The 27300-nt window shown below is 40.6% G+C and overlaps 1 protein-coding gene across 1 annotated transcript in view; it reads left to right on the forward strand.

Moving 5' to 3' along the window:
• The window catches only part of DGKB (diacylglycerol kinase beta), a 481053-nt gene that overhangs the window by 179353 nt on the left and 274400 nt on the right, over nt 1–27300 (forward strand). Inside the window, exons 17-19 of the mRNA XM_074986201.1 lie at nt 6272–6357; nt 9085–9174; nt 19268–19428. Of these exons, the coding sequence (XP_074842302.1) occupies nt 6272–6357; nt 9085–9174; nt 19268–19428 (337 nt within the window). The remainder of the gene's footprint in view (nt 1–6271; nt 6358–9084; nt 9175–19267; nt 19429–27300) is intronic.

A 27300-nucleotide genomic window follows, 5' to 3' on the forward strand; every position in this document is an offset into this window, starting at 1 on the left:
TGACTATTAAAATATAAATAGAAAATTTAAAAAAGATTTTTTTCCAGGTAAGGATCTGTTTCTGTGCTATCATTTAAATTAAGGTTGTTAAAATCAGTATTTTTCTTCTGTATAATAAGGTTTCAAAGCTGTATTAAGTCTATGTTGTTGTAAGCTTTGGAAGAACAACCATAATGTTCAAAGTTACAAACACCTTCCGTTCCCATAATTCTGCGATTTTACTGTATGTGGCTTGCACTAGATTTTAGAGAAAAGTTTTGTTAGGGAATATATTAGGGCTTGTCTACACTTGTCCCCAACTTCGAAGGGGGCATGTTAATCAAGGCGATGGGAGATTACTAATGAAGTGCTGTGGTGAATATGTAGCACTTCATTAGGCTGATTCTCCCCCGGGGGCATCTTTGAAGTGTCAAACTTTGAAGTGCCAGCATATGTGAGGAGTAAAGGCATTTTGAAGTGCCCATGGCTACACACGTGCTGGGACTTCAAAGTTTGACGCTTAGAATTTGCTACGGGGGAGAATTAGCCTAATAAAGTGATGTGTATTCATTGCAGCACTTCATTAGTAATCTCCCATTGCCTTGATTAGCATGCCCCCTTTGACGCTGGGAGGCAAGTGTAGACCCAGCCTTAGTGTTTTAACATGTTTGTTGGTCCAGTGCTAATTAATTATCCCTCCTCCTGTAAAGTCAGCCTGCTTAGTTACTATGATCTTAGAGTACCTTGAAAGTAACAGTAGTAATTAGGTTTAATAATATGTAAAATAATTTGTCTGTAATTCAGGTTGTTGAAATAATCTGGAATTAGACATTAATGCAGGAGCTGATGTAGTACATATACAAAACAGATAAAGTAAAATAATACAAATCAAAAAATGTGATTTAGAAAACAACCAACTACAGTGAGTATTTAAAATCTATTTTCCTCTTCCAAATGTATGGACCTAATCTGCTTTCGGGGGGAAAAAAACGGTTTTTTAAAACTGGTTTGGAACACCATGGTTAAAGCCACAAGAGCAAAATCAGTTTTTAAATTGGTTGAAACTTTATAGAACCCCATATTTTTCATTCTCTTTTCAGGTCTTTCACCTTTTCTGCACTAGAAAACTGTAGTGCACTAAAGAATCTTTTTACTTCCTCCATTTGATTGTGTAACACCTTGCATTCATACACACACCTGCATCAGTACCAATCATGCTCAAGGGCCAGTCCAAGCAGACTGTTTTACCAGGATCAGTACTATCCGATCTTACATCATTCCATTCTTTGTCATTTCTCTGCCATTATGGTTTCAGACTGATGATCAGTCCTTTGCTACTATCCCCTACTGCAGTGCTCATCTTGTGAAGCTTCCATGCAGAAAGTACTACTTAGCTGAACAGCAACTGTGTCATAGGTATTTAAAGGGCATGAAAGTGATTTAAGAAAAAACTAGTGTGAACATGGGGCAAATCTTCAAGTATTCCTAGCATGATTCTACCCAGCTAGTGTGGAAACACATTACATATTCTTCTGCCCGTTCAATGTAATAGGCTCAAATGCAAAAAAAAATAAATAAAAAGATCAGCTCTTTAGTGAGGACAAATTAAGTGATATGTCAGTACTGGGCACAAAGTATTTTGTGAAGTGGTATTAAAAATTATCAGAGAGGTAGCCATGTTAATCTGTATCTTCAAAAACAACAAGAAGTCTTGTGGCACCTTATAAACTAACAGATATTTTGGAGTGGGCCTTTGCCCACAAAAGCTTATGCTCCAAAATATCTGTTAGCCTATTAAAAAGTAGTATCTGATCTAGAAAAATGCATGAAGTGTTCTTTTAATGGCAATAATTTAAATGCACCAAAAGAAATCTGATCTCAAAATAGTATATGATCTACTAGCAAACCCAATATGGAATTAGGTAGCAAGTAACTAAGAGGCATATTTTTAAGAAACCCAGGCAACTATTTCTTATGGTCAGTTTGATTTCTCTGGGGATAATGCATGTAATCGGTATTTGTCCACAATAGTTAAGAATATGCTTGCATTAGGATTGTATGAATGTCGTATTAGGGGGAAAAAAGCGCATTGCTGCCAGATGGACAGTCTTGGTTTTATATATGTAGTCATTATCAACTATCTTTAATGCCATTTAAAATTTTCCATTATATAATGAACAAAACGAATTCTCCTTGGTTGTACCTCTATAGCTACGTCTACACGTGAAGCCTACTTCGAAGTAGCCTATCTCGATGTGGAGACATCGAAATAGGCTATTTCGATGAAAAACGTCTACACGTCCTCCAGGGCTGGCAACGTCGACGTTCAACATCAACGTTGTGCAGCACCACATCGAAATAGGCGCTGCGAGGGAACGTCTACACGCCACAGTAGCACACATCGAAATAAGGGTGCCAGGCACAGCTGCAGACAGGGTCACAGGGCGGACTCAACAGCAAGCCGCTCCCTTAAAGGACCTCTCCCAGACACAGTTTCACTAAACAACACAAGATCCACAGAGCCGACAACTGGTTGCAGACCCTGTGCATGCAGCATGGATCGCCAGCTGCCGCAGCAGCAGCCAGAAGCCCTGGGCTAAGGGCTGCTGCACACGGTGACCATAGAGCTTCGCAGGAGCTGGAGAGAGAGTGTCTCTCAACCCCTCAGCTGATGGCCGCCATGGCGGACCCCGCTATTTCGATGTTGCGGGATGCGGATCGTCTACACGTGCCCTACTTCGACGTTCAACTTCGAAGTAGGGCGCTATTCCCATCCCCTCATGGGGTTAGTGGCTTCGACGTCTCGCCGCCTAATGTCGATGTTAACGTCGAAATAGCGCCCAACACGTGTAGCCGTGACGGGTGCTATTTCGAAGTTAGTGCCGCTACTTCGAAGTAGCGTGCACATGTAGACACGGCTTGTATGTAATAGTGGCCTCACTCTGAGCACAGAAAACAGAAAGAACAGACAAAAAAAAAATGAATGCACAGGGTTTTGTTTGGTTTTTTGTTTGTTTGTTTTGCTTTGGAAAAAGTAGGTCCAGTGTAGATTTTATATTTTCTTATGAAAGTGTGACTATTCTATGTAAAGCAGTGGTAGCTGGACAATTTTATGATTAAGTCAAGGGTAATAGGAGTGATTCTTGTGTACAGTAAGACTCATTTTGCTATTCTGACAACGCAAAGGGAGCCGTAAAATAAGTGTGAATTTATTTCCACTTTAAGATCATTTTATACTGCCACAGAGGTGTAAAGAGGCCTTTGTATAAGTAAGAATCAGGTCCAAGTTTTTCTGTCAAACTGTTCAGAAAATCTGTTCTGTGGATTGGAGGCTATAGGTGTAAGTGACATGCTAATTGACTAGAGAAATCTTGATAGACCATATTTATGCCTTCCTTCAAGCTACGTTAGCAAATCCATCCAATACTTTATTTACAATGTCAAAACAAAAAGCAGTCAAGTAGCACTTTAAAGACTAGCAAAATGGTTTATTACGTGAGCTTTCGTGGGACAGACCCACTTCTTCAGACCATAGCCAGACCAGGTCTGGCTCTGGTCTGAAGAAGTGGGTCTGTCCCACGAAAGCTCACCTAATAAACCATTTTGCTAGTCTTTAAAGTGCTACTTGACTGCTTTTTGTTTTGATAGTGTATAGATTAGCACGGCTTCCTCTTTATTTACAATGATGACGGTTACTGTGTTTGAGTGAAACCATATGGGAACCATATGGGAACTATTATTATCCATTAATGAAGGATTGAAAATTGTATTTGTAATTAATGGGGTATATACATACTTCATTTATCCACAGCCAGAAGAAACATAATGTGAAGTCAAGTAGCACTTTAAAGACTAGCAAAATGGTTTATTAGGTGAGCTTTCGTGGGACAGACCCACTTCTTCAGACCATAGCCAGACCAGAACAGACTCAATATTTAAGGCACAGAGAACCAAAAACAGTAAGCAAGGAGGACAAATCAGAAAAAGATAATCAAGGTGAACAAATCAGAGAGTGGAGGGGTGGGGGGGGAAGGTCAAGAATTAGATTCAGCCAAGTATGCAGACAAGCCCCTATAGGCTACGTCTACACGTGCATGCTACATCGAAATAGCTTATTTCGATGTAGCAACATCAAAATAAGCTATTTCAATGAATAACGTCTACACGTCCTCCAGGGCTGGCAACATCGACGTTCAACTTCGATGTTGGGCAGCAGCACATCGAAATAGGCACTGCGAGGGAACGTCTACATGCCAAAGTAGCACACATCGAAATAAGAGTGCCAGGAACAGCTGCAGACAGGGTCACAAGGCGGACTCAACAGCAAGCCGTTCCCTTAAAGGGCCCCTCCCAGACACAGTTGCACTAAACAACACAAGATCCACAGAGCCGAAAACTGGTTGCAGACCCTGTGCATGCAGCATGGATCCCCAGCTGCCGCAGCAGCAGCCAGAAGCCCTGGGCTAAGGGCTGCTGCACACAATGACCATAGAGCCCCGCCGGGGCTGGAGAGAGAGCGTCTCTCAACCCCTCAGCTGATGGCCGCCATGGTGGACCCCACTATTTCGATGTTGCAGGACGCAGATCGTCTACACGTGCCCTACTTCGACGTTCAACTTCGAAGTAGGGCGCTATTCGCATCCCCTCATGGGGTTAGCGACTTCGACCTCTCGCCACCTAACATCGATTTCAACTTTGAAATAGTGCCCAACATGTGTTGCCGTGACGGGCGCTATTTCGAAGTTGGCGCTGCTACTTCGAAGTAGCGTGCACGTGTAGACGTGGCCATAGTGACTCAGAAAGTTCCCATCGTGATTTAAACCATGTGTTAATGTGCCGAATTTGAACATAAAACCAGCTCGGCTGCTGGCTTTTATATTCAAATTCAGCACATTAACACATGGTTTAAATCGTGATGGGAACTTTCTGAGTCACTATAGGGGCTTGTCTGCATACTTGGCTGAATCTAATTCTTGACCTTCCCCCCCCGCCTCCACTCTCTGATTTGCTCACCTTGATTATCTTTTTCTGATTTGTCCTCCTTGCTTACTGTGTTTGGTTCTCTGTGCCTTAAATATTGAGTCTGTTCTGGTCTGGCTATGATCTGAAGAAGTGGGTCTGTCCCACGAAAGCTCACCTAATAAACCATTTTTCTAGTCTTTAAAGTGCTACTAGACTGCTTTTTGTTTTGATAGTGTATCAAAACACGGCTTCCTCTCTGTTACTATTCATTATGTGAAGTGCATGTTATAACTATAAATGTTCACTGTTTGGTGAAGTTACTGTGTGGAAATATAATATTCTTAATAGTAGACTGGAAAATTCATTCATTCATAGTAGACTGGTTTAAAATACTTCAGTAATGTATATGTTCAAATTATATTATATGTTTTTATATATTTATGGGGCATTTATAAGCACAACTAAAGATTAGATCTTGGCATTAAAGCTTAGGATCTACATGATTTCTTCTTAGTATTGTCCTGCTATTATTTATTTCTAGAATTAAGGGATAATTACAAACAAATGAAGGATGTTTGGGTCTCCTCGCCTGTGTTTTCATGTGTAATGGTTCTAAAATACATTCTGGATGACTTGTTGAGTATGTGCAGGATATTTTTGATGGGTGAACAAAACACGTTTTGTGCTTCATGCTTTGAAAAATAATAATGTTTACCTCTGGCATAAATGATGTGATGGGGGGAAAAAAGGTGCTATAAGTATGAATCATCAAATATGGGCTTGCTTAGATCATTAAGCTCTAACTATTTTTAAATTTTGGTTTGGCATATTTTGGTGTAGGTCTGGGGTGTGGGCACATAGCTACTACTTAGTTGTCTTGAAGGAGATACAGAAAAGGCATTTTTGAAAAGACAAATACCTCTGCTTAAATCAAAACACATTTTAAATAAGACATGTACAGAATTTTAGAACCACGGATTGCCCTATTCTTTCCATACACTGACTGATTCAAATGTTTCACGTTCTTCATTAGAAAATATTACAGTGTTCTAAACTCAAGAATGAATGTGTTCTAATAATCTAATTAGATTTAGTGGATAACTTTTTGTGGGATTTTATTTGTTTTCTGGATCAAAAGAGTAAAAATAACCAAAATTTTGAATACAGGTGATTTTTATTGCGAGCTGTTGAACTTCTCAATTTTTATTAGCTGAAGCATGTATATGACAATTTTATATGACAAAGTACAAAGATAAAGTATCATAAATCTGAAAGATTTGTATAGTTATTTGGTTAGATTAAACAAATACGTTTACTTACTATTTTACAGATTAAATTTTTTCCGAGATGTTCCTGACTTCCGGGTACTGGCCTGTGGTGGCGATGGAACAGTTGGTTGGATTTTGGATTGCATTGGTAATGAGAAGAATTTTTAAATATTCTCTTGAGCTATTATGCTTTTGGAGTTCCTTTGAAGACTGTGTCTCATTTATCAGCCTATGGAGGCAACAATTTCAAACATTTCAGTTACTTAAAATGCCAATGATCAGAGTCTTTGAAGTAAGAAGTCCATGAGCATTTAAAAGTTACTGTAATTGAAAATACTCAAGGACATCTGGAATGCCTGGGTCACTAATTCCCATCTGATTTTGCTTGGGTGATCTGCAGACTAGGGATGGTAGAATTTGTTTAATTTTACCTTTGTCTCCTGACTCAAACATGAACCATTTCAAAAGTTTAGTCTAGTTCCTGCAAGTTCCTTTTCCTCATCCCCACTTTTCTATTATCATATTCTTGCTTCCTCTCTGTGACCTGCCAAGTACCTTTAACCAGAGCTGTTTCATGGCAGAGAAGGTCTCTGTGTTGTGTCCCTGTTTGGACGCAGGCTTGATTTCAAATTTTAGATGGCTATAGTCAGTCAGATATTGCACATTATGGAAATCATCTAATGAAGGGGTTCCCAAGGTCAAGAAGTTGAACTTAGAGCCACTGAAGGCTTGTGAGGGAAAATAGAGGCTATTGGCACCATGTGATTGTTTATTCAGCATTATGAAGTCTGCAGAGAGAAGAGCTGGAGATATGTAGTAGTGGAAGTCATGCAAAGGAGTGTTTCTTGTTGGGGGAAGGCACAAAGGGAGTCAATTGGAATTTTGGTTGAGTTCTGACTGGAGTGTGTAGTCGAAAGGTGAGGGGTAAGGCGAGTGGGCCAGACAACATTTTGAGGTTAAGGGCAAAGAAAAAAGAAAGGACGGTAGAGAAGATTTCTTCCTAAACCAGATAAAGAGGTTTGTAAAAATAGACTAGCCTACATAGTCATAAATCGTTGTACCTCAATTGAAAACATATCACAAAAGTGTGATGTTTCTAAACTCTTTTAATGTCATTATGTAGTTCCAGGGAATGCCTCCAATTTCCATGCAGTTTCCCTGCAATTATAGTGGAATTATCTCAACAAAATATTGTATTTTAGCTTAACTAAATATTGGTTCAGTCAAGTTTACTTGTGCCAGGAAGAGATAATGAAAGCCACAGATCTCGTATATAAAATTTAGGAAATTATCTGATCTAGAAAATAAATATGTTCTTCAGTTCAAACTTCTTTTCCATTTTTGTCCCTTTGTCCTACCTCCCCCCGCCAACACATACACACACACATTTCCACTGCCCCGTACATAAAAAAAGGAGAATCGTAGTTTAGATGAAAGCAAGAGAGAATCCCAAATGTTTATCTGTACAGCTTGAGACTTTTAAACTAAACTCTTATTTTTTTCCCATAATGCTGAGGGTCTTAAAATCCATGTGTAAATATCAAATCCTTCATAAGCTTTCTGCACAAATGATACCTAAATTAGTAAAATAAAATATGGTCTCCTCAGATCTACTGAATATCTGAACTCCTGGTGAAAATTATTGATAGTGTTCCCTTTTGCCTGTGCAATGAAACAGCTGAATGTTTATCTTATTCATGCAAATATCACTTTAGGATTAGAATACTATTTTTTACTACTAAATGTCATTTTGTGCACTTTCACTTGATACTGCTTTTATTATTTTATTAAATTATATATTTGAAATATGTGTCTATCAAATATTCTTTCTGGATGAACTTCACTGCCTTTCAAAGGGATAGCCCTCTGTTGTTGAGGAGAGAGCTGGGGGGAAGGGTTTGAGTGGATCATAGAACTGTGTTGGGTTGGTGGGGGTGCTACTGATTCTATGCTTATGCCTAGTGTTCAGCCTGTAGATTTGCAAAGTACTGGTTTTCATATACAAGGCCCAGACTAATTTAAGACACCAGACCATCCACTTCTCCACGATCACATAATTAGTCCTCATCCTAAGTGTCGTTACCTGATTTCCCAAGCTTTTGGATGCTGATTCCAGGACACTTTGTGTTGTGTGGATCCTCAGGTGGAATTTGCTATGTGTGAAAACACAATTAAATGTAAACCTGGCTGCTGTTAGAAAAACCTACAAGATTCAGTTATCTGCACAGGTCTTTCCACCTGATTAAAGTCTGCTTCCTAGATGCATAGTAAAGCCAACAGCAACAGAGTACACAATGTTCAGTCTTACTGAGATTTTGATTACCTCCGTTTCAGCTAGGTACTACATTCATGGGTGCCAAAAATGCCTGTTGTTGTTTTTTGTAATATTAGTAATAATAATGTAGTAATGGACTAGAATACTAGTAGTTGTGGAAGAGCTTCAATGAAGCCAGTAAAATGCCATGTTAGGGTGTGGGGGAGGGCACAGTTTACAAGGCATGTTTCACTAAACTGTTAAATCAACCTCTAACACAGTTACCGTATCCATACTTTAAATGTAACATAAAGCAGTCAAGTAGCACTTTAAAGACTAGCAAAATGGTTTATTAGGTGAGCTTTCATGGGACAGGCCCACTTCTTCAGACCATAGCCAGACCAGGTCTGGCTCTGGTCTGAAGAAGTGGGTCTGTCCCACGAAAGCTAACCTAATAAACCATTTTGCTAGTCTTTAAAGTGCTACTTGACTGCTTTTTGTTTTGATAGTGTATAGACTAGCAGGCTTCCTCTTTGTTACTATTAAATGTAACATGTACAGCTTAATATTAGATTATTTGTTTTTTGTCTCTTTAATTATGTATTTTTTCTTTATTCACAGAGAAGGCAAATTTGGTTAAACATCCTCCAGTTGCTATTTTGCCTCTTGGAACTGGCAATGATTTAGCAAGGTGTCTGAGATGGGGAGGAGGTAAACACAAATTAAAGTATATTGCATTATGCTACAAAAGAAACAAAAGTTTGCTGACAAAAATCTACTGGCAACATTGATTTCTCTCACAATGTGTGAAGACCTATTGTCAGTTTTATTTCTTTTGTCTCTTCAAATGAATTATGAGTGTAAACGATGGAGTAAAACTGTATTTTGGGCTTTAAATGGCACATGAAAATTTTTATGGCTTGGAACGTCCATGTGCTAGTACTTTGCTTGTAATTCCCTTTGATATTTCAGATCTCTGTAGACTGAAGGAACTCTATGATCATGAAGGTCTAAAATTGCCTGGCTTTTTATCATCTTTATTGCAATTATTCAGAATAGTACATGGTAAAAGAGTAAGCTTAAATGTGGGGAGGAGGTTTACTGCAAATGGCTAATAGCTGATTGTTTTTCAGAAAATTTAAAGCAAGATGGAAGTGTAAGGATGCTAGGGACTTGTCTACACTACCACCCTCCTTCGAAGGAAGGATGGTAATTAGGGTGTTAGGAGCTTACTCATGAAGTGCTGCGCTGCATACGCAGACCTTCGTTAAGCAAATTCCGCCCCCCCCCCCCCACCCCCGCAGCAACTTCGAAGTTTTAAATTTTGAGGAGTAAAGGGACTTCAAAGTTGCCGCGACACTTTGAAGTACTGGCAGGCGTGCCGCGGCTAGACACAAGCCAGTACTTCGATGTTTAAAACTTCAAAGTTGCCGTGAGAGGGAGTTTGCTTACTGAGGTGCTGCGTATGCAGTGCAGCACTTCATCAGTAAACTCCCAACACCCTAATTGCCATCCTTCCTTCAAAGGAGGGTGGTAGTGTAGACAAGCCCAAGTAGCTTTATCTGACTGTTCTGTCTTGTTTATTGCCTCTTTTCTCATCCTGAAAAAGATTCCAATCAATGTTAGTATTGTACCAGGAAGCAAGGAGGCAAAGAATAGTGAAAGCAAGAGCATGTGTAAAATCAGACCTTTAATACCCTTTTCCTCCTTTCCTGGAAACATGGAATTTACCTCTCAGTTCTTTGAATAACTGCTTTCCATCCATGGCAGAATGAAAAGAAAAGATGAAGCACTGCAAGAATAGGAAGGAGCCAGCCAAGACTAAGCATGTATCTGCTGGCTGTATACCAGTTGAACAGGCTCAGAATATCCAAAAGAAAATTGTAGAGACCCCTTCATGGGATCCAGCTGTCTCTCACCAGGGGACTAATCTCCCTCTCTCTGTCTCTCTCTCTGATTCCTTACTCCCTCTAGAACCATGGGGTTAAAGCCAATGTGCTGGTGTTCAGTGGATTGTTTGGGATGCAACACTGATTCTATTTCAGCTCCCCTCAGTCACTTCAGTCTCAACATTGTCCTTCAGTGGCTCTGACAACTGCTGTGGGCTTTGGGGCATGGTGGATGGGGGGAAGGATCCATCCCCAGAAAGGGGCAGGGCCAAGAATGGAAGAGGCGGTATCAAAGGCAGTCAGCCCTCAGCACTGCTTGGACCATGGTGCTAGCCCCTCTCACTCACTCCCAGACAGCTGCGTGTGGCCAGAGTAACATGGCGGTGGCATTTCAAAGGGGCCTGGCACTCCTGCTGCTGCAGCTGCCAAAGTAGCAGCAGGAGCAGCCAGAGCTCTGGGCCCCTTTGAAACTCCAGACCCAGGGGCAACTGCTTCCTTTGTAAGCCCCACCTCCCACTCCCTGCCCCTGTCAGAAGGCTGCTTTTCTGCTTCTGCTGCTCTTTCCTTCTGTTTCCTCACTCCTCATGCCTAAAATGTAGGTAATTTACTGTGATTATTTTATCTTTCCCCTTTTCTCTATTTTTCATTGTTTCCTGGGAAAAGAGCTTTGTAACCTCACTCCAGGGGTGGCAAATTTTTCCACATTGCAGTTGCTTTTAGTCTTGGTCAGTGGAGAGCACTTCTAGGCACTCCTAGCAGTTTATCCTTCAGCTGTCTTTCTCACTTATGCAAAACTGGCTGTAGGTGCAGGGCCAGCTTGATTTCTGCCTGGGTTTTGTTCCTCATAACAGAGAGTGCATAACCTTTCCTGCTCATATCTTTCACTGATGGACACCTCAAAGACCCTGACACCCCCCCCCAACCCCCCTCCTCCCCACCCCGCTGCAGGAGCGGGAAACAAGACCTCTTTTTATGCAATCCAAGACAGCCATGCAAGTAGTCAGCAAATTTTGGGACAATGACTCCCTCAGATGTCATGGCCCCTAAACCTAGGTGTATGGTCAATGTATTGTTAGAAATGGCTCTATTTAGCAGGCATACCTCCCGCTGACCTTCAGCACAGCATACGTGTGGATAACTCATGCCTGAATTTGTTTGTATATCAGGAACTGTGAGTACAGCTCCCACATGTTGTCTTTCTTTGGGATCCTGTTTCCCTTTTCTAAAACAGTGACTAATTAATGACTGTGTTGATTTTCACAAGTGCTGAATTCCTACAGCTTCCAGGAGGTCTGAGGCATCTCAGCTATTGTTTTATAGAGCAAGGTAATTTAGGTTTAGCAAGGGTATTTACCTCCATCTCCACTGGGACTGTAGCTCAAATTCACTTCCCTTTCATCTTACTAATTGCAAGTGCTCTCTCTACATTCCTGCTGTTTCCCCAGTGAGAGCCAGAATCTAGAACTCTAGGTCCCAGATTCATGGAGAATTTAGGCATCTAACTCCAGGAGATAAGATGCCTAAGCCAGTTTTAGGTGCAGCCGAGATCCACAAAACTCCTGTTTGGCTGCCGCCTATCAGTGAATGTGCCTAACATCATTCAACACCTAAGTTTTAGCAGTAAAAGTTCCCTGGCACCTGTGTCCCTGCTTCTAGGCATGAGCACTGCTGCCTCATTCTAGGAGTCTGTATGCTCTTCTCCTGCCCAAGTGCCAGAGTGAGGCACAAACCAACGAAGCCAGGTGATTCTCTGCCTAACTTGGATGCAGGGCCTGATACAATACACAGGTGCAGAAGCCACCTAGCTCCACAATATTAGCTGCAGGGGGAGTCCCACCCTAATAGTCTTTTAGCTCAGTAGTTAGGGAACTTTACCCAAGATGTAGGAGACCTCCAGTCTGTCCTCTGCCTGATGAAGAGGAGGGATATACACACGGGTCTGACACTTTGCAGGTGAGTGCCCAAAGCACTAGGCTAACAGTCACTGGGTGAGGTTCATTTAATTCCTCTACTCTGTGGTGACAGATTGCCTTTCAGTTTCATGAGTGTGTCTCTTTCTTTGCTGTAGTATCTTTCCCAGTCAGAAGGTTCTTCATAGAAATCTCAGTAGTTTGCTTGCTACAGTGCTCCCTTCTGAGCTACAATGTCAGTTGAGTATCGAGACATATCAAGAACGTTTTAGCTTTTCCGTGCATGATGACTAGAGCCCTTTGTGGATATAAAATTGGTACCTGCATTTGCAAAAATGATCTGTGGATAGCTGCATCCATGTATGAAGGCGTAGATTCCCCCAGATATAAAGTGGATAGCCAAAAATTTGCAAGGTTCTATAGCTACAAAATTTGTATCTGCATCTGTATCCACAAAAGTGAGCTGTAGAGATCCACATTCAGAGAGCTGCAGGTACCCGTGGATTTTCAGGACTCTAATGAAGACTGCCTGCTGCTCCAGCCTTAGAAAATCTGGTAGGTCAGGTTTACCTTCACCCTAATTTCTGCTGAGACAGTCCCTATTGATGGGAGACATTTAAAATCATTTGCCTTTGCTAATGGAAAAAAGTAAAAATAGTTATGGCATTGTTTTAAAATATTCATGAACATTTCATCCCCAAAATGGATCTGATATACAAATAATCATGTTTTTGCCAAGTGTGCAGAGCTCAGGTGAAGCAGTGGAAATCTTGATAACTGGTGCTGTATAAGCAAGCAGAGCATCATGCAGTATCAAGAATACCTGAGAGTTTTTCTCATAGGTGCAATTTTAAACAAAAAGATTGTTTAGACTGTCAAGGATCTTACCCAGCCCCCTTCAGCCAAACCTTTTAGTACAAACTTAGAGAAAGTGTACATACCTCATGCTGCTATGACTCAGGAATGGAATCGCACATTTCAGACATTTTGTCCTTAAAGCTCCCCTCTTGGCTACCTCTATGTTCTATCCTTAATGTTAATCTGTTGGAGTTCAAGATGCCTGATACAGGGTTTCCCTCAGCTTCTATGGCCATTGTTACTGACATTATCACTAGATGGCCAAAACTCACTCTACAAGTTTTTGAGATCTCTGTATAGATCTTTAGATTTGCTGCTCTTGCTGATTTTCTACAGGGCTCAGAGACTCAAATCACCTATTCTCTTAGATGGTTTGTAGACCTCAATCATAACCATCATTGATTGGGATCAGGACTGAACATTCAGAGGGAGAGAAGAGAAGGCAGAACTGGTTTTGTATGGGATGCATCCTTTCTGTGAGAGCTATGGTAATGTACACAGGAGATCAAAGTTTTAGTCTATAATATTTTGCGTTATATGGCACCTTCTCTTTGTGTTCTTTGAGAACTTTTCAAATATTAATGAGTCAGATCTGACACATCACCTTAGGATGGCGAGCCTGAGGCATGGCTATATGGAGTAATTTATCCATTGTATCAAGGGAGATAGGTTAAAGTGCAATTTGGAACAGAGCCCTGTATAGTTCATAACTTTGTCTGTATGAAGCATCAAATTGTAGTATCACTTTATGGGCTCCAGACACCCTTTTCCCCAAAAGCCTATAATGCAGCTCCCTACCTCAATTCTCAAGTCTATCATTTTACTTGAGGATTAAGGAAATGAGAGTGGGTATTCTAGCTCAGACTTCTGTTCCATTATCCTTGGGGAAAGGAAGATAAATCAGGAAGCATCCTCTCTTTTCTGCCATCTGTAAGGGTCTCTTACCGTGTTTTGGACTATCTTCAGATTCCATGAGAAGATCCTAATGCTATGGTATTAGGCCTTAGACCATCTCACTGGGATGCCTTCAGTGGGACACGTGAAAAGAGTTTTTCTTTCCTAAACTCCCTTAAATTCCTGGAATTTGTGCAGGATCAGAATTTAGAGTGGATAAGGCAGTTACTCTCAAGGTTGTTCCTATGTGGCATTGTAAATTCTGCCCTCCATGTCCCTGGACATTAATGTTGGTCCTGTTATGGACCCTTTCATTCTGCTCTGATTACATCTTCAGGACCTATTCCCCTACCTCAACTCCTCCTTTTGTTTCCTGGCCTGGAGGATGAATTAAAGAAGTTCCTAGAGAAAGGAAGTGTGTTAACTTTAGTATCTGAAAATCATTGATCAAGAATGTTAATCATTGGTCTTGATGGACTTTTTTAATGGTTGTGAATTCAGGCAAACCTCACCCTCATATTTTTTTTTTCAAAAGGTCTCTCAGTCTCTTTTTATCTGAGGCTGTCAATGCCAGAAATTACCTTATCCGTGTTCAGATTTTTGAGATCTTGCCTTACTAGAGTCCAATGGGATTTGTCATACCATGCTGATACTTGCAGGTTTTTTTTTTTGAACTCCTCTTCTTATGGGAACTATTTTTCAGACATTTTACCACTCAATGAAACTTGACAATTGTACGCTAGAATTAGAAGATACATTAAATGTTTCCTTACATTTGTTACCTGTGAAAGTGTGTCTGGTAATTGCTGTGCCCCGTTCAGCTTGTTGGACAATCATTTTTCACCCTAAATTTCATTGTCTAGCTCTAACTAGTCCTAAACTGATTTTGGAATTCCCTGTGAATGAGTCTGTAGCCATCCCAACCCATCTTTCTAATTCCTTTGAGACAGACCACATTTTTTCTGAATATAAAAAGAGCCCTTAGATTTTATCTGCACCATGGGTAGGCCATGAGAAGGATGAAGAATCTTTTTATCTATTTCCATGCACAGGTATCTGGATTTCATGCAGCTGTCAGGTTTTGACTGAAGTCAATTATTAATCTTATTGATGGAGAAGATGCCATCTGTGCCAGTGAAAGCCCACTGTGCTTGGGGGATATTTCTTCCTCCTGTGCCAAAAAGGCCAAAAAAAGTTCAGTGAAAATTTGCAAGGACATTACATAGTGCTTCTCTTATACTTTCATGATATACCATCTCTCTTAGATACTGATCACCACAGTGAGTGCTTTCTAATAGGAGGACATTAACAGCAGGGGCAAAATTAGCTTGCAAAACTCCCCTCCTCTGGTGCACCTGTTTGCTACTTAGAATGACTGTCTAGAATCTTGTACAAGATGGATGAAGATGGGACCAATAACAATGGAAAATTATTCATAATTGAATTTGTGAGAGTCCCTCCTTTTCTCCCATCCAGCAGCCTTCTCCCTTTCCCCTTTGTTCTGAGTTATGCCATTTGGAATGAGAGATACCAGCTTGAAATATACCAATCAGATGATGGGGAGAATCAGTGCTCAAATATTCTCTGTCTGTCACTGTTCTTTGCCTTCCTACTTCCTGGTAGACAGCTCCACTAATTTTCTGGAACCATCCATAGGATGTGAGGAAAAAATGAGATTTCTGTAAACTGAATTATCGATGAGTGATTTTCCTTTCTCAGAGTTGCAGATTTCTGGCCTGGACTATAAATAGTAAAACTGTGGAATAGCAGTGAGACTGTGGAGTATAAATTTACTCATGGACATGGAGTATACTATGGAACTCGAAGAATTATGGGACCTGCAGCAGTAGACAGAGATTGGGAATAGCTAGTTTTCTTAGTTCCATATTAACAGTAAAAAATGTACCATTCTACTACATAACAATGCAGACCACGAATGAAACAGTCGATGAGGTATTTGAATGGCTTTTGACACACTCATTCCAACTTCAGTCAATAGATGTGGTTACCAGTATTCATGGCAACTGGCTGCAGATTAGTTCAAAACATTCATACCTACTTGGTTTGAAAACTAAAGGGGATCCCAGATCTGATGTATTTGCAGAGCTAAAAACTGTCATATTGGTAAGCCTCTACTATAACTTTAACAGCAAGTAGGCCTGTTTTATTGGTGTGAAGGTGCGTTTTTACTGCTGACACTGGTGGTAACCAAGCATATACATATGCTTGTGTAAGTGCACTTAACTTGCTTTGGAGAAGAAATAAATCCAGAGATCCAGGGTGTCTGCTGCACAGATATTTTGCCTGAACAACATATAAAGTTGGTCAGTCTCCTTTCCTGTGGTCCAGGGTGTAGCTTTTTCGGGCTAAAGTCCATTTGTACTCAATACAACGTATGGACTACGTCTACACTAGCCCAAAACTTCGAAATGGCCATGCAAATGGCCATTTTGAAGTTTACTAATGAAGCACTGAAATACATATTCAGCACCTCATTAGCATGCCAGTAGCCACAACAATTCAAAATTGATGCGGCTTGCAGCTGCGCGGCTCGTCCAGACAGGGCTTCTTTTTGAAAGGATCCCGGCAACTTCAAAATCCCCTTATTCCTAACAGCAGATAGGAATAAGGGGATTTCGAAGTTGCTGGGGTCCTTTGGAAAAGAAGCCCCATCTGAAGGAGCTATGCGGCAGTGAGCTGCATCAATTTCGAAGTGCCATGTTTGCCAGCATTCTAATGAGGCGCTGAATATGTATTTCAGCACTTCATTAGTAAACTTTGAAATGGCCATTTGCATGGCCATTTTGAAGTTTTGGGCTAGTGTAGACACAGCCCTGGTGTAATCAGTCCTCAAATGGAGGGCCTAATTAGTTATCAGCAGTGCCAGGCATGTAATCTGCTAGTAGGAGTAGACTTCTGCAGTAAACTCTTTCATATATGGCGTTCTATCATCTGGAACTCTCAAATAACCAACATTTTAGCCATAAGTAAATTTTAGTTACATTTTCTGTAAGTACGGTGTAGTATAAGTAAATACAGATAAATATAGCAAATACAGAGTGGCTATGGTTACACTACAGCGATCTGTCAACAGAAGTCACTATTGGAAGAGATTTCCTGGCAAAACTTCTGTTGACAGAGTGCAGCCACACACAAAAGTCAATTGGAAGAGCGCTCCTCTCTGTCAACAGAGGGACCAGACTGCCCGGCTGCTATATCGACAAAACAGGCAGTCAGAAGCACAGCTGATGGGGCTGCCCATTGTCTGGATGCCCTGCCTGTGGAAAAAGCTCCCCCAGACCATTCTCGCCGCTTTTTTGTTGACAGTCTGTCTACAGCAGTGTTGTGCCTCATGGCTGAGAGGCAGAAAATGCTGAGTTTTGTCGACAAACTGTCGAAAAAACACATTTTGGCCATGTCTACGCTAGCCAAAAACTTCGAAATGGCCATGCTCGAAGTTTACTAATGAAGCGCTGAAGTACATATTCAGTGCTTCATTAGCATGCGGGCGGCCGCGGCACTTCTAAATTGACGCGGCTCCCTGCTGCATGGCCCGTCCAGACAGGGCTCCTTTTCGAAAGGACCCTGGCTACTTCAAAGTCCCCTTATTCCTATGAGCAGATGGGAATAAGGGGACTTCAAAGTAGCCAAGGTTCTTTTGAAAAGGAGCCCCATCTGGACGAGCCGCACAGTGGCGAGCCGTGCCAATTTTGAAGTGCTGCGGCCGCCCGCATGCTAATGAGGCGCTGACTATGTATTTCAGTGCTTCATTAGTAAACTTTGAAATGGCCATTTGTATGGCCATTTTGAAGTTTTTGACTAGTGTATACGTAGCCTTTGTGTGTGGACCTTCCACCAGTTTTGTCAACAATACCAAGGTTTTGTTGGCAAAACTTGCTAATGTAACCATCGTCTATAAGTTTATGGTGTACAGTACTACTGTTTGGTCAATAATGTGCTCTGCATACATTTTTGTTTATTTCTTAATATCTAATCTTGTTTTTCCTTAATGTTATGCACTGCTAGGTATACCTCTCTATTATCCAGAATATTTAAATATCCAGCAATCTCCCGGTCCTGGAGCTGCCGGATATGAAAGAGTTTACTGTATATCCCACCGCAGGATCACGAATAATGTGTATACACGTTGGGAAGACAAAGGGAGAATACATAAAATAAAAGTGAATACACCACACTTCATTTATTATACTAACACCACAATTTATTAGGGCTATGTTAAGTAATCCTATGTTTGTGAAAAATCTCTGCTATACTTTCTATTTAGAAAACATACATTCCTACTCTGAAGCGAGGAACTTGTACTGCTCTTGGCAAAAGCTGAGCATACCAACAGCAAAGCAATGCTGCAGTATGGAAAGTTCATTAAAAAGTTATCTTCTCAGTTGGGAATGGCTTCCAGGCATTTGGTTGTGTTACCACAAATCTCATTAGAAACACTGACAAAAGATATAGACTTTGTCTAGACTAGCCCCATCTTCGAAGGGGGCATGGTAATTAGGGTGTTGGGAGATTACTAATGAAGTACTGTCGTGCATATGCAGCACTTCAATCTGCACCGTGGCAACTCCGAAGTGTGAAACTCAAAATTTTGAGGAGTAAAGGGACTTCGAAGTAGTGCGGGCACTTCAAAGTATCTGTGGCTGACCTGCGGCTACACGCAAGCCAGCACTTCAAAGTTTCATACTTCGAAGTTGCCACGGGGGAGATTTAGCCTAATGAAGTTGGGGGCTAGTCTAGACACAGCCATAGACACATGAACATAATTTGTAGCCACAGTTTTTTACTCTTCAGCATACTGTCATACTTTCTTTAGGCACCACCAGTGTTCCATCAAACTCTGTATGTATGAAAGTCATTTAGATGTTAACATTCACAGTATAGCATCAATATGCTACAAAGTTTAGCTTGTGGTTGACTGAGTACAGTCAGGTAACTGCTGGAAAATTCAAGTTATATCAAATCTGCTCTCAGTTGCACTGAATTTAAATCTGAAAACTGAAATCAGTGGAGATATTTTAAGTTTATATTGCTATGGCTTAGTATAAAACCTTGCACTGAATTTGCATTTCCCTTAATTATAGTTTTTGGAAGATTGCTATTAGAACACAAATGAATTCTGTGCTCATATTTTATATGTGCAGGTAAAATGTACCTGACTACAAAAGTTGAGGGTTGGGGAAAGATCTGTAGACTTTTTCACATTTACTGAAAACCATGTTCACCTTTTGATAGGATACGAAGGTGAGAATCTGATGAAGATCTTGAAGGACATTGAAAACAGCACAGAAATCTTGCTGGACAGATGGAAATTTGAAGTCATACCCAATGATAAAGATGAGAAAGGAGATCCAGTGCCTTATAGTATCATCAATAATTACTTTTCTATTGGTGTGGTAAGAGACACGCTTACCCTTAAATATTTTTTATTCCGAGTAAATGTGTGCATGCATGTCTCAGAGTAAAGAATGACTGGCTAGACATAATTTAGGATGTCGTATTGCAAGTAAAATGAATATATAGGTGACTGACAACAATTTATGTAAAATTTACTTACACATTCAAGCCAGAATTATTATTCAGAATCTTCGACCCACCTATGGAAAGAGGAGAGCTGCTCACATTGTTCTTATGAACAGCTTTGGTACTAACTTAGGAGTGTCACTATAAAGACCGTATAAAATATAAAGGAAGACTAAGCATTGTTTATACCTCTTAGTCACCTTGTCTGTTAATATTCAATAGTAACAGAGATGCCTCTCTGTTAATATTCACACATTCAAAATCATAATGAAGAACAGTATTTGAGGGGTTCATTAGCACTCTTTCTTTACGTATTCTGCTTCCTCCCCTCCCTCTCTCCTTTTACCCTCCAGTTATCAGATCGTCAGGGTAGTCCTCAATAAACAGAATAACTAAGATATCTTTTGGGCTCAATCCCAGAGAAGTGAATTCACAGAATCTTGCATTCTGGGAAGTATTTTGCACCATCTCTTCACTTCTTCCATGTTGTGGCTTGTTTCTGCCCCACGGGAGTCCAAGGGAGGTGGGGTAGTTTGCCACTGACTTTATTGAAAGTAGGGTTTAGTCCCCAGTTTTGTTGGATCACCAGTAGGTGGTATGGGTTGTTCTGAAAGGTTCATTATTTGTACAGGGTACAGCTAAGTCTGACTTTACTCACATCTTCGCAGTGGTTTAAATGAAGATCAGTTATTACCTGTTATTTGGAATAAATGACACACAGCAGCTTCCCTGATAAATTACCCAAGATATTTGGCTGTTCTTTCTTTGGAGCAACCCTGGATGGGCCACAGTCTGCTCTGAAGTTTGCTGGGTCTCCAACACAAGTTATAGGTTATGGATCTGTTCCATTTCTATGTGGGTAGAGGCTCTGCTAGCTACCGGGCCTCTTTAAGGGAGCTCAGAGGCTCCACAACCTGCTCCCTTCCTAGGGCTTCCCCTTACTGCAGAGCAAGGATACTCCAGTGCAAAGCTGCTCCTTAATCCCTTCAGTCCTAGTGAGGTGTTGATATGCCCTGTGACAGGTATAGAAGAGAATGTTAAGCATGTAAGTAGGTTATGCTATTCATGTTCTATTTTGCTATCTCAAATAAATAATGCTAAGGGAAGTTAAGATAAACAGCTTCTCAAGCAGGGGTGTTATACTATGATTAAGTATGGGAACTTAGAGCTCTACTTTCAGGAAGTGCTTGATGAGCGAGAATAGCACATTTAGAGGAAGGAAACCAGCCTTATGGCTGCACTGTCTTGACCTTTTCTCTCCTGTGCTTGAGCACTGAATGCATACCATTTTCACAGGAGACCATGGAACAGATCCCAGCAGCTCAGGCTGGCTCTACGCACTTCTCCCTTCCATCTCGTGAAAAGTGTATCGGCTCCTACTCTTTCCTACCTAATCGTTTAACATCAAGCCAGGGAAAGGGTAGAAGGACTGCTTCTAGAGTTTCTCTACTCCAGGTTTGGTGCTGTGGACTGACGAGCCCCTGGACCCAGTCTCCTCCAGGCCTGAAGGCTGGCAGGCCCACCAATTGGAGGAGGAGGAGAAGGGACAAAGGTGGCAGTTGCCCCAGGGGCCCAACTTAGCCCAGAGCTCTGTCCATCACCACTGTTACTTTGGCTGTGGTGGCAGTCAGAACTCCAGGCACCTTTGAAGTGCTGCGGCAGTGCTGCTCTGCCACAGCATGTGGCTTTGGGGGAGTGTGGTAGGGCCAGCACAATGGACCAGGCAGTCCTCAGGGCTCACTGCCCTAGGCCTCGCCCCTTCCGCTCTTGGTCCTGCCCCTTTTGGGGCATGGAGCTGGACCCCCCCACCCACCCACTTTGCCTCAGAGTAAGTTTATAGTATAAAGAGTATAATGAGCTCCTGGCATCCTAGGGCTACGTCTACACGTGAAGCCTACATCGAAGTAGCCTATTTCGATGTGGCGACATCGAAATAGGCTATTTCGATGAATAACGTCTACACGTCCTCCAGGGCTGGCAACGTCGATGTTCAATATCGACGTTGCACAGCACCACATCGAAATAGGCGCTGCGAGGGAACGTCTACGCGCCACAGTAGCACACATCGAAATAAGGGTGCCAGGCACAGCTGCAGACAGGGTCACAGGGTGGACTCAACAGCCAGCCGCTCCCTTAAAGGGCCCGTCCCAGACACACTTGCACTAAACAGCACAAGATCCACAGAGCCGACAACTGGTTGCAGACCCTGTGCATGCAGCATGAATCCCCCGCTGCAGCAGCAGCAGCCAGAAGCCCTGGGCTAAAGGCTGCTGCCCACGGTGACCATAGAGCCCCGCACGGGCTGGAGAGACAGCATCTCTCAACCCCCCAGCTGATGGCTGCCATGGAGGACCCCACAATTTCGACGTTGCGGGATGCGGATCGTCTACACGGTCCCTACTTCGACGTTGAACGTCGAAGTAGGGCGCTATTCCGATCCCGTCATGAGGTTAGCGACTTCGACGTCTCGCTGCCTAACGTCGAAGTTAACTTCGAAATAGCGCCCGACGCGTGTAGCCGCGACGGGTGCTATTTCGAAGTTAGTGCCGCTACTTCGAAGTAGCGTGCACGTGTAGACACAGCCTAGGGGAGCAGAGGTGTGTGGAGGTGGTAAGGAGTACAGAATCGGCATGCAGGTGGATGGGCAATGTTGATGTAGGGCTGGGGACACACAGATTAATTGATGGGCATCTGAAGGGGCAGACCATCTATTTGGGTAGGGGGGTTATCATTAATGGATACCAGGTTGCGCGGTGGACAGCTGTGAGTCTGCAGGGGTTTCATAGAATTAATTAATTGTCATTTTGGAACCTGGGGGAAGCTGGAGGATCTCCTCCATTAGACAGCACTTCGTATAGATTTTTGTAATTTGATCTCACTCAGGTCTTCTAGCAAGAACCCTTAAGCCAGGGCCCATATCACCTTATTCTGTGCATTTGAGAGCAGCAGCACTGTGTATATGCCACATAAGCTGGGAGTGAGCAAGGGGAGTTCAGATATAAGGAGACATAAGAATCACAAAATTCTCTTTTAAGAAACAAAAATTTCATTATGAGGGTGGGGTCTGAGTCAAAATCTTTGAACAGGTAAGGTAAACATTTCTGCTTCCTCAAGGTGTGTAACAGTGGGAACACTAAGAATTCCTGATGGTACTGTTTGGGACAAGGATCACCATACCCACCTCAAATACACAAAAGAGTCCTGAATGCATGTCCTTAGCAATATCCAGTTTTGTTGGACCATCAAAAAGAATTTTACATTCACCAATATATTTATTTTGGAAACATTCTGAAATTGTACAAGTGGGTAAGTTAACAAGCAGTGTTTCCTTAGCGCAACACAAATGACTGGCACCTAAAAGAGAATAAATTCAGTGTTTGCCCCAGAATGCATTCAATGACTTCAATTTTACCTGCTCACACTGCTTTATTTTATTTCACATTTATGTATATTATGCTACTGAAGGAAACTGTGCTAAGACTTGTGCAGCTATCGACATTAGACTTTTACAGTGGGATTTCCAAAAGTGCACTTAGAACAGTGGCAGACATTGTTTATAACTACATTTAATTGAAGTGAAGGACCAGCTACTTTTCTTTCCCACAAGGTAGGCAGAGGTCCAAATGGGACCTTGCACTAGTGCAAAAATGTTTGTGCTACCATTCTGATTTGGTGGCATTGTAACATACTTCACATTAGTGTAAATGCAGCTGGAGAAGACTGATAAATTTGTTATTTAATCTCCAGATGTGGAAGTAATGTTCCATGAGCAAATGGCAATGCAATACTGCAACCAAAGCAAATAAGATTTCTTTGCTAATATCAATAGATACTCAGCCCTAATGCCAAAACAACACTTGTGCTAGTAGACCTCCTTATCCCTGTTCTGTTTTCACAACATGCGGTGTTGATTTCTTAACAACTATTAATCATCCTAGTAAATTCTAATTTGGATAGTTGTCAACCAAAAATCTGCATTGCAAGTATATATGAGTAAGGCAGTGAGAACATTGAAAAATGTCTGGAAATATTCTCCAGGTTCCATGAGAAACAACTCAGTATTAAATGATGTTTAAAATAAAAGTCCTCATAAGGAGTGGAAGCTGCACTCATATTACTGTTCAACTGTAATCTATGTTTCCAGAAAAATTGCTAGAAGGTACAAAGGTTCACAAGGACAAGTGTACTTCTACAACACACAATATCACCAACCAAATACACAATCAAACAAATATTTGCACAGTTATGATTTAATATCCACAGCTTTAGTGAGTCACTAACAGACTTTTAGTCTGCCAACGTAGAAAAATATATATGGCTGCTTACTTCTCATACTTATACATTTGAATTTCTGAGTCTAGCTCCCCATCCTGATCCCCCCAAGTTACCAACTTCCTCCATTTCTTTTTGGCAGACATGGAGGAAAATCTCAAAAACCCTACAAGAACTTAAGGGCATATATTAATTTTCTCCTATGTGCATATTTTCTACATCCATGGGATATTTATGTAGAGACAGGAATTTTTATCAATAGGTTATACATACATTAGTCAGTAATGGCACAGTATAAATACAATAGTCATTTAGATCGCAGTGGTGATCTCACAGTTCAAACTTGTACTCTGCCTACTTTGTGCAGACTGCACTGATTTGTACACCTACTCTATTACTATTTATAATATTCAGGTACAGTATGCGAACAAACAAACAAAAAACCTAACAAGAAAAGAACAGAACCTGAAAACTGAATTCCTTTGGTTGATGTTTTCAGCAGAGCTGGGTTTTCTTTGGGCGGCAGGAGGGAGAGTGGCCAGGATGGAATGCAGTAAAAATGTTAGTTATTTTTTGGAAAAAAACATATTTTTACAGACAACAAAAAGGGATGAACAACAAGGGCTCTTTAATACAGCCTCCCAAGCCCCAAAGTGCTTTTAGTGTATTTTTGGAAATCCCCAAAATGGAATAGTAAATTTGGGTGGATTCAAAATTTCCCTCAAAAAATCATGGTAATACTTTCAATCAGCTCAGCTTTTTACATACGGAACTGCAGATTATTATAACAGATAGGTATGAAAAAGATTTGTTAGACTGTCAATCCATTTCTTGCAAAATAGAATAAATCCCCACAGCATATTTTCTAATTTTTTTGCAGTTTTGATTTAAAAAAAATCCCAAGTGGTTTTACTTGTCGCATTTCCATTACTGTTTACAGGATATTCTTTCTCAAAATCTGCCAATTTTTTCCGCTTGCTGTTACAAACTAGTGGCCATAGATAAACCTCTATCATAGGCAATCATTCCTCTACCTGCTATCCTAAACTTCTCTGTGTGAATGCATATAGTGTGCTATTAGGCACATATTTCAATTACCTGCAAAAGTCTTGTAGGACCAGTGTGTGTCTACAACAAAAGAGATATGCATATGTGTGTGTGTGCATATAAATATACAGTCAAACAATAATTTTATGAATGCCAGTCATAAGAAATGACCTGTTTATACTAACCAGTTTTCTTAGTGTGAATAAAAGATCCCACAACCAGAAGTAATGTAGATAAAGAAGAAGTCAACATTATTTCATGTGCTGATGCTTCAGTGCATCAAAAATTATTTTGTAGTTGTATAGTGGACAAAAAGAAAGTGATGCAATGCACCACAATGCAACTTATGTACCATATCTGCCATAATTTTATATTAAATGTTATAAAATTTTCTATTTCATGTGTTCCACAGTCCTGAATTAGTTTAAAAAACTCTGTCAGACCAAAATTTTCCCCTTCGTATTCTAAAGAAATAATCAGTATTTGCTTATTATTGTTTTTTATTTACCTTTTCACAGGAAGGTTTGCCAACCTTCCATGGTTGCCCTGGAGTTTCTTGAAATCAGCATCAATCTTCCAGTGGCTATTGAAAGCAATCCTAGAGATTTAAATAGGCTATTTTAAGACAATAAGAATAGGTCATGTGGGAAAGGGGGAAATCTCCCGGAATAGCTTCAATCAGAGTTGGCAACACTAATTAATACACTAATGAGCAGTTAGAGCAGAAAAAGGAACTCTCTCTTATTTTCAGATTTGTGAGTAATTTATGCAGTTTTTATTCATTGCTCAATCCTGTCATATAAAATCACTCTCACATTCCAGAGGCAAAGACAAGAAGGTAAGTCGTTTCATATAATCAAAGTAAAAACCAAAATCAGAACTGTCAAAAAAGCGTGTAGCATGCTCTGAAATCTGTGTCTTTAACTCTTAAGGAATTTTGAAAATACAATTTCCAGAATTGTTCTGAGGTTGTTGATGTTAAGTTTAACAATTGGGACAGTTAAATTTTAATTACATTAAATGTGAAGAGATGTATTAAGCATAGATATGTGTGTACAGAGGTGCAGAAAATTAAACCTAAGCTTTCCTATTATTTTTTTACATTGAACTTTACGTTACCTGGTAAAAAAGTTTCAAAGTTGCAACGCCCTTCAGTATTGAATAGAGCTGTACTGGTATTTGGGGAACTGTGTGTGTGTGTGTGTGTGTGTGTGTGTGTGTGTGTGTGTGTGTGTGTGTGTGTGTGTGTTAAAGCTAGATGTTGCAAAATCAGTTAGCCAACAGCTATGGTATCAGAAGTAGCAATGATAAGTTATAATGAATGGCTAAAGACATAATTACTCCGCAACAAGATTAGAACATATTGTTAGGTAATGCAACTAACTCGGCTATGTAGTACGTAATTAACATACATATATATTAGTTTAAGTACAGTAATACTCATATGTTGGGTATTGTTATCTCTATATGGAATTTGTAATTCACTAAGTAAGGATTAACAATGTATCTTAGGTTTTTCTCATATTATTATAGTGCAATTGTGATGTATTCTATTAGTAATTTTTGAAGGAAACTTGAAGTGTATGGTTGATTTTTTTTTCCATGTATATAAAAAGAAAAGTGAGTTGAATTGTATCAGATCAAGGGCATTGTATATTCATTTAATCCTTAGGTTGATTTCATAAATCATTTAGTTAGTCAAGGCATGAATTTTGTGAGTCCAAAACAAGGATATAGTGAAGTACCAACAACAGCATAGATCAAGATCTAGAATAATATGGATAATCAGTGGGATTGGTAATGAGTCTCATTGAGGCAAAAAGAGGCTCAGAGAACTGACAAAATGACCTTAAAGAGGGCAGCAAAGATTGGAGAAGAAAATATGAGTGGAAATGGAGTTAACACAGAGAAATTAAGTCCAAAGCAACAAGTTTATAGAAAAGAGTACGGTATCCAGAAAGTGAGCTACTCCTAAAGAAATTGATGAAAACCAAGCTGAAGGAGACAGAGTGGCACGAGAGAGAGAAGTATGAGATTTTGCTTATAGCGAAAGGGTTCCCAAAGACTGACTTAGAACTTTGAGATCTGAAAGCATGACTGGGCCTTAGAAATTATCATAGGGGAAAACATTGTCTTAAACAGAATCTTGGTAATAGTGAATGGGTTTGCAGCGAAGAGATAAGGAGAGAGTTGCAGACCAGGAAACAGAATAGTAATGATTTATTGATTGATTGATTGATTGATAGATATACAGCATTTTGTTTTTCTTTTTTCATGACACAAAATATGCAATAATCTCTACTGTTTTAAATATGTGTATTATTGATTTTGTTTTACTGCTTGGGAGGAGTAGGGCTAAACATACCCTATTGACTTGAAATCTCCAAGGACTTAGAATTTCTTGACATTTTGCATTATTTATGTGG

This window comes from Carettochelys insculpta, chromosome 2, assembly GCF_033958435.1.
Source record: "Carettochelys insculpta isolate YL-2023 chromosome 2, ASM3395843v1, whole genome shotgun sequence".
NCBI classification, from domain to species: Eukaryota; Metazoa; Chordata; order Testudines; family Carettochelyidae; genus Carettochelys; species Carettochelys insculpta.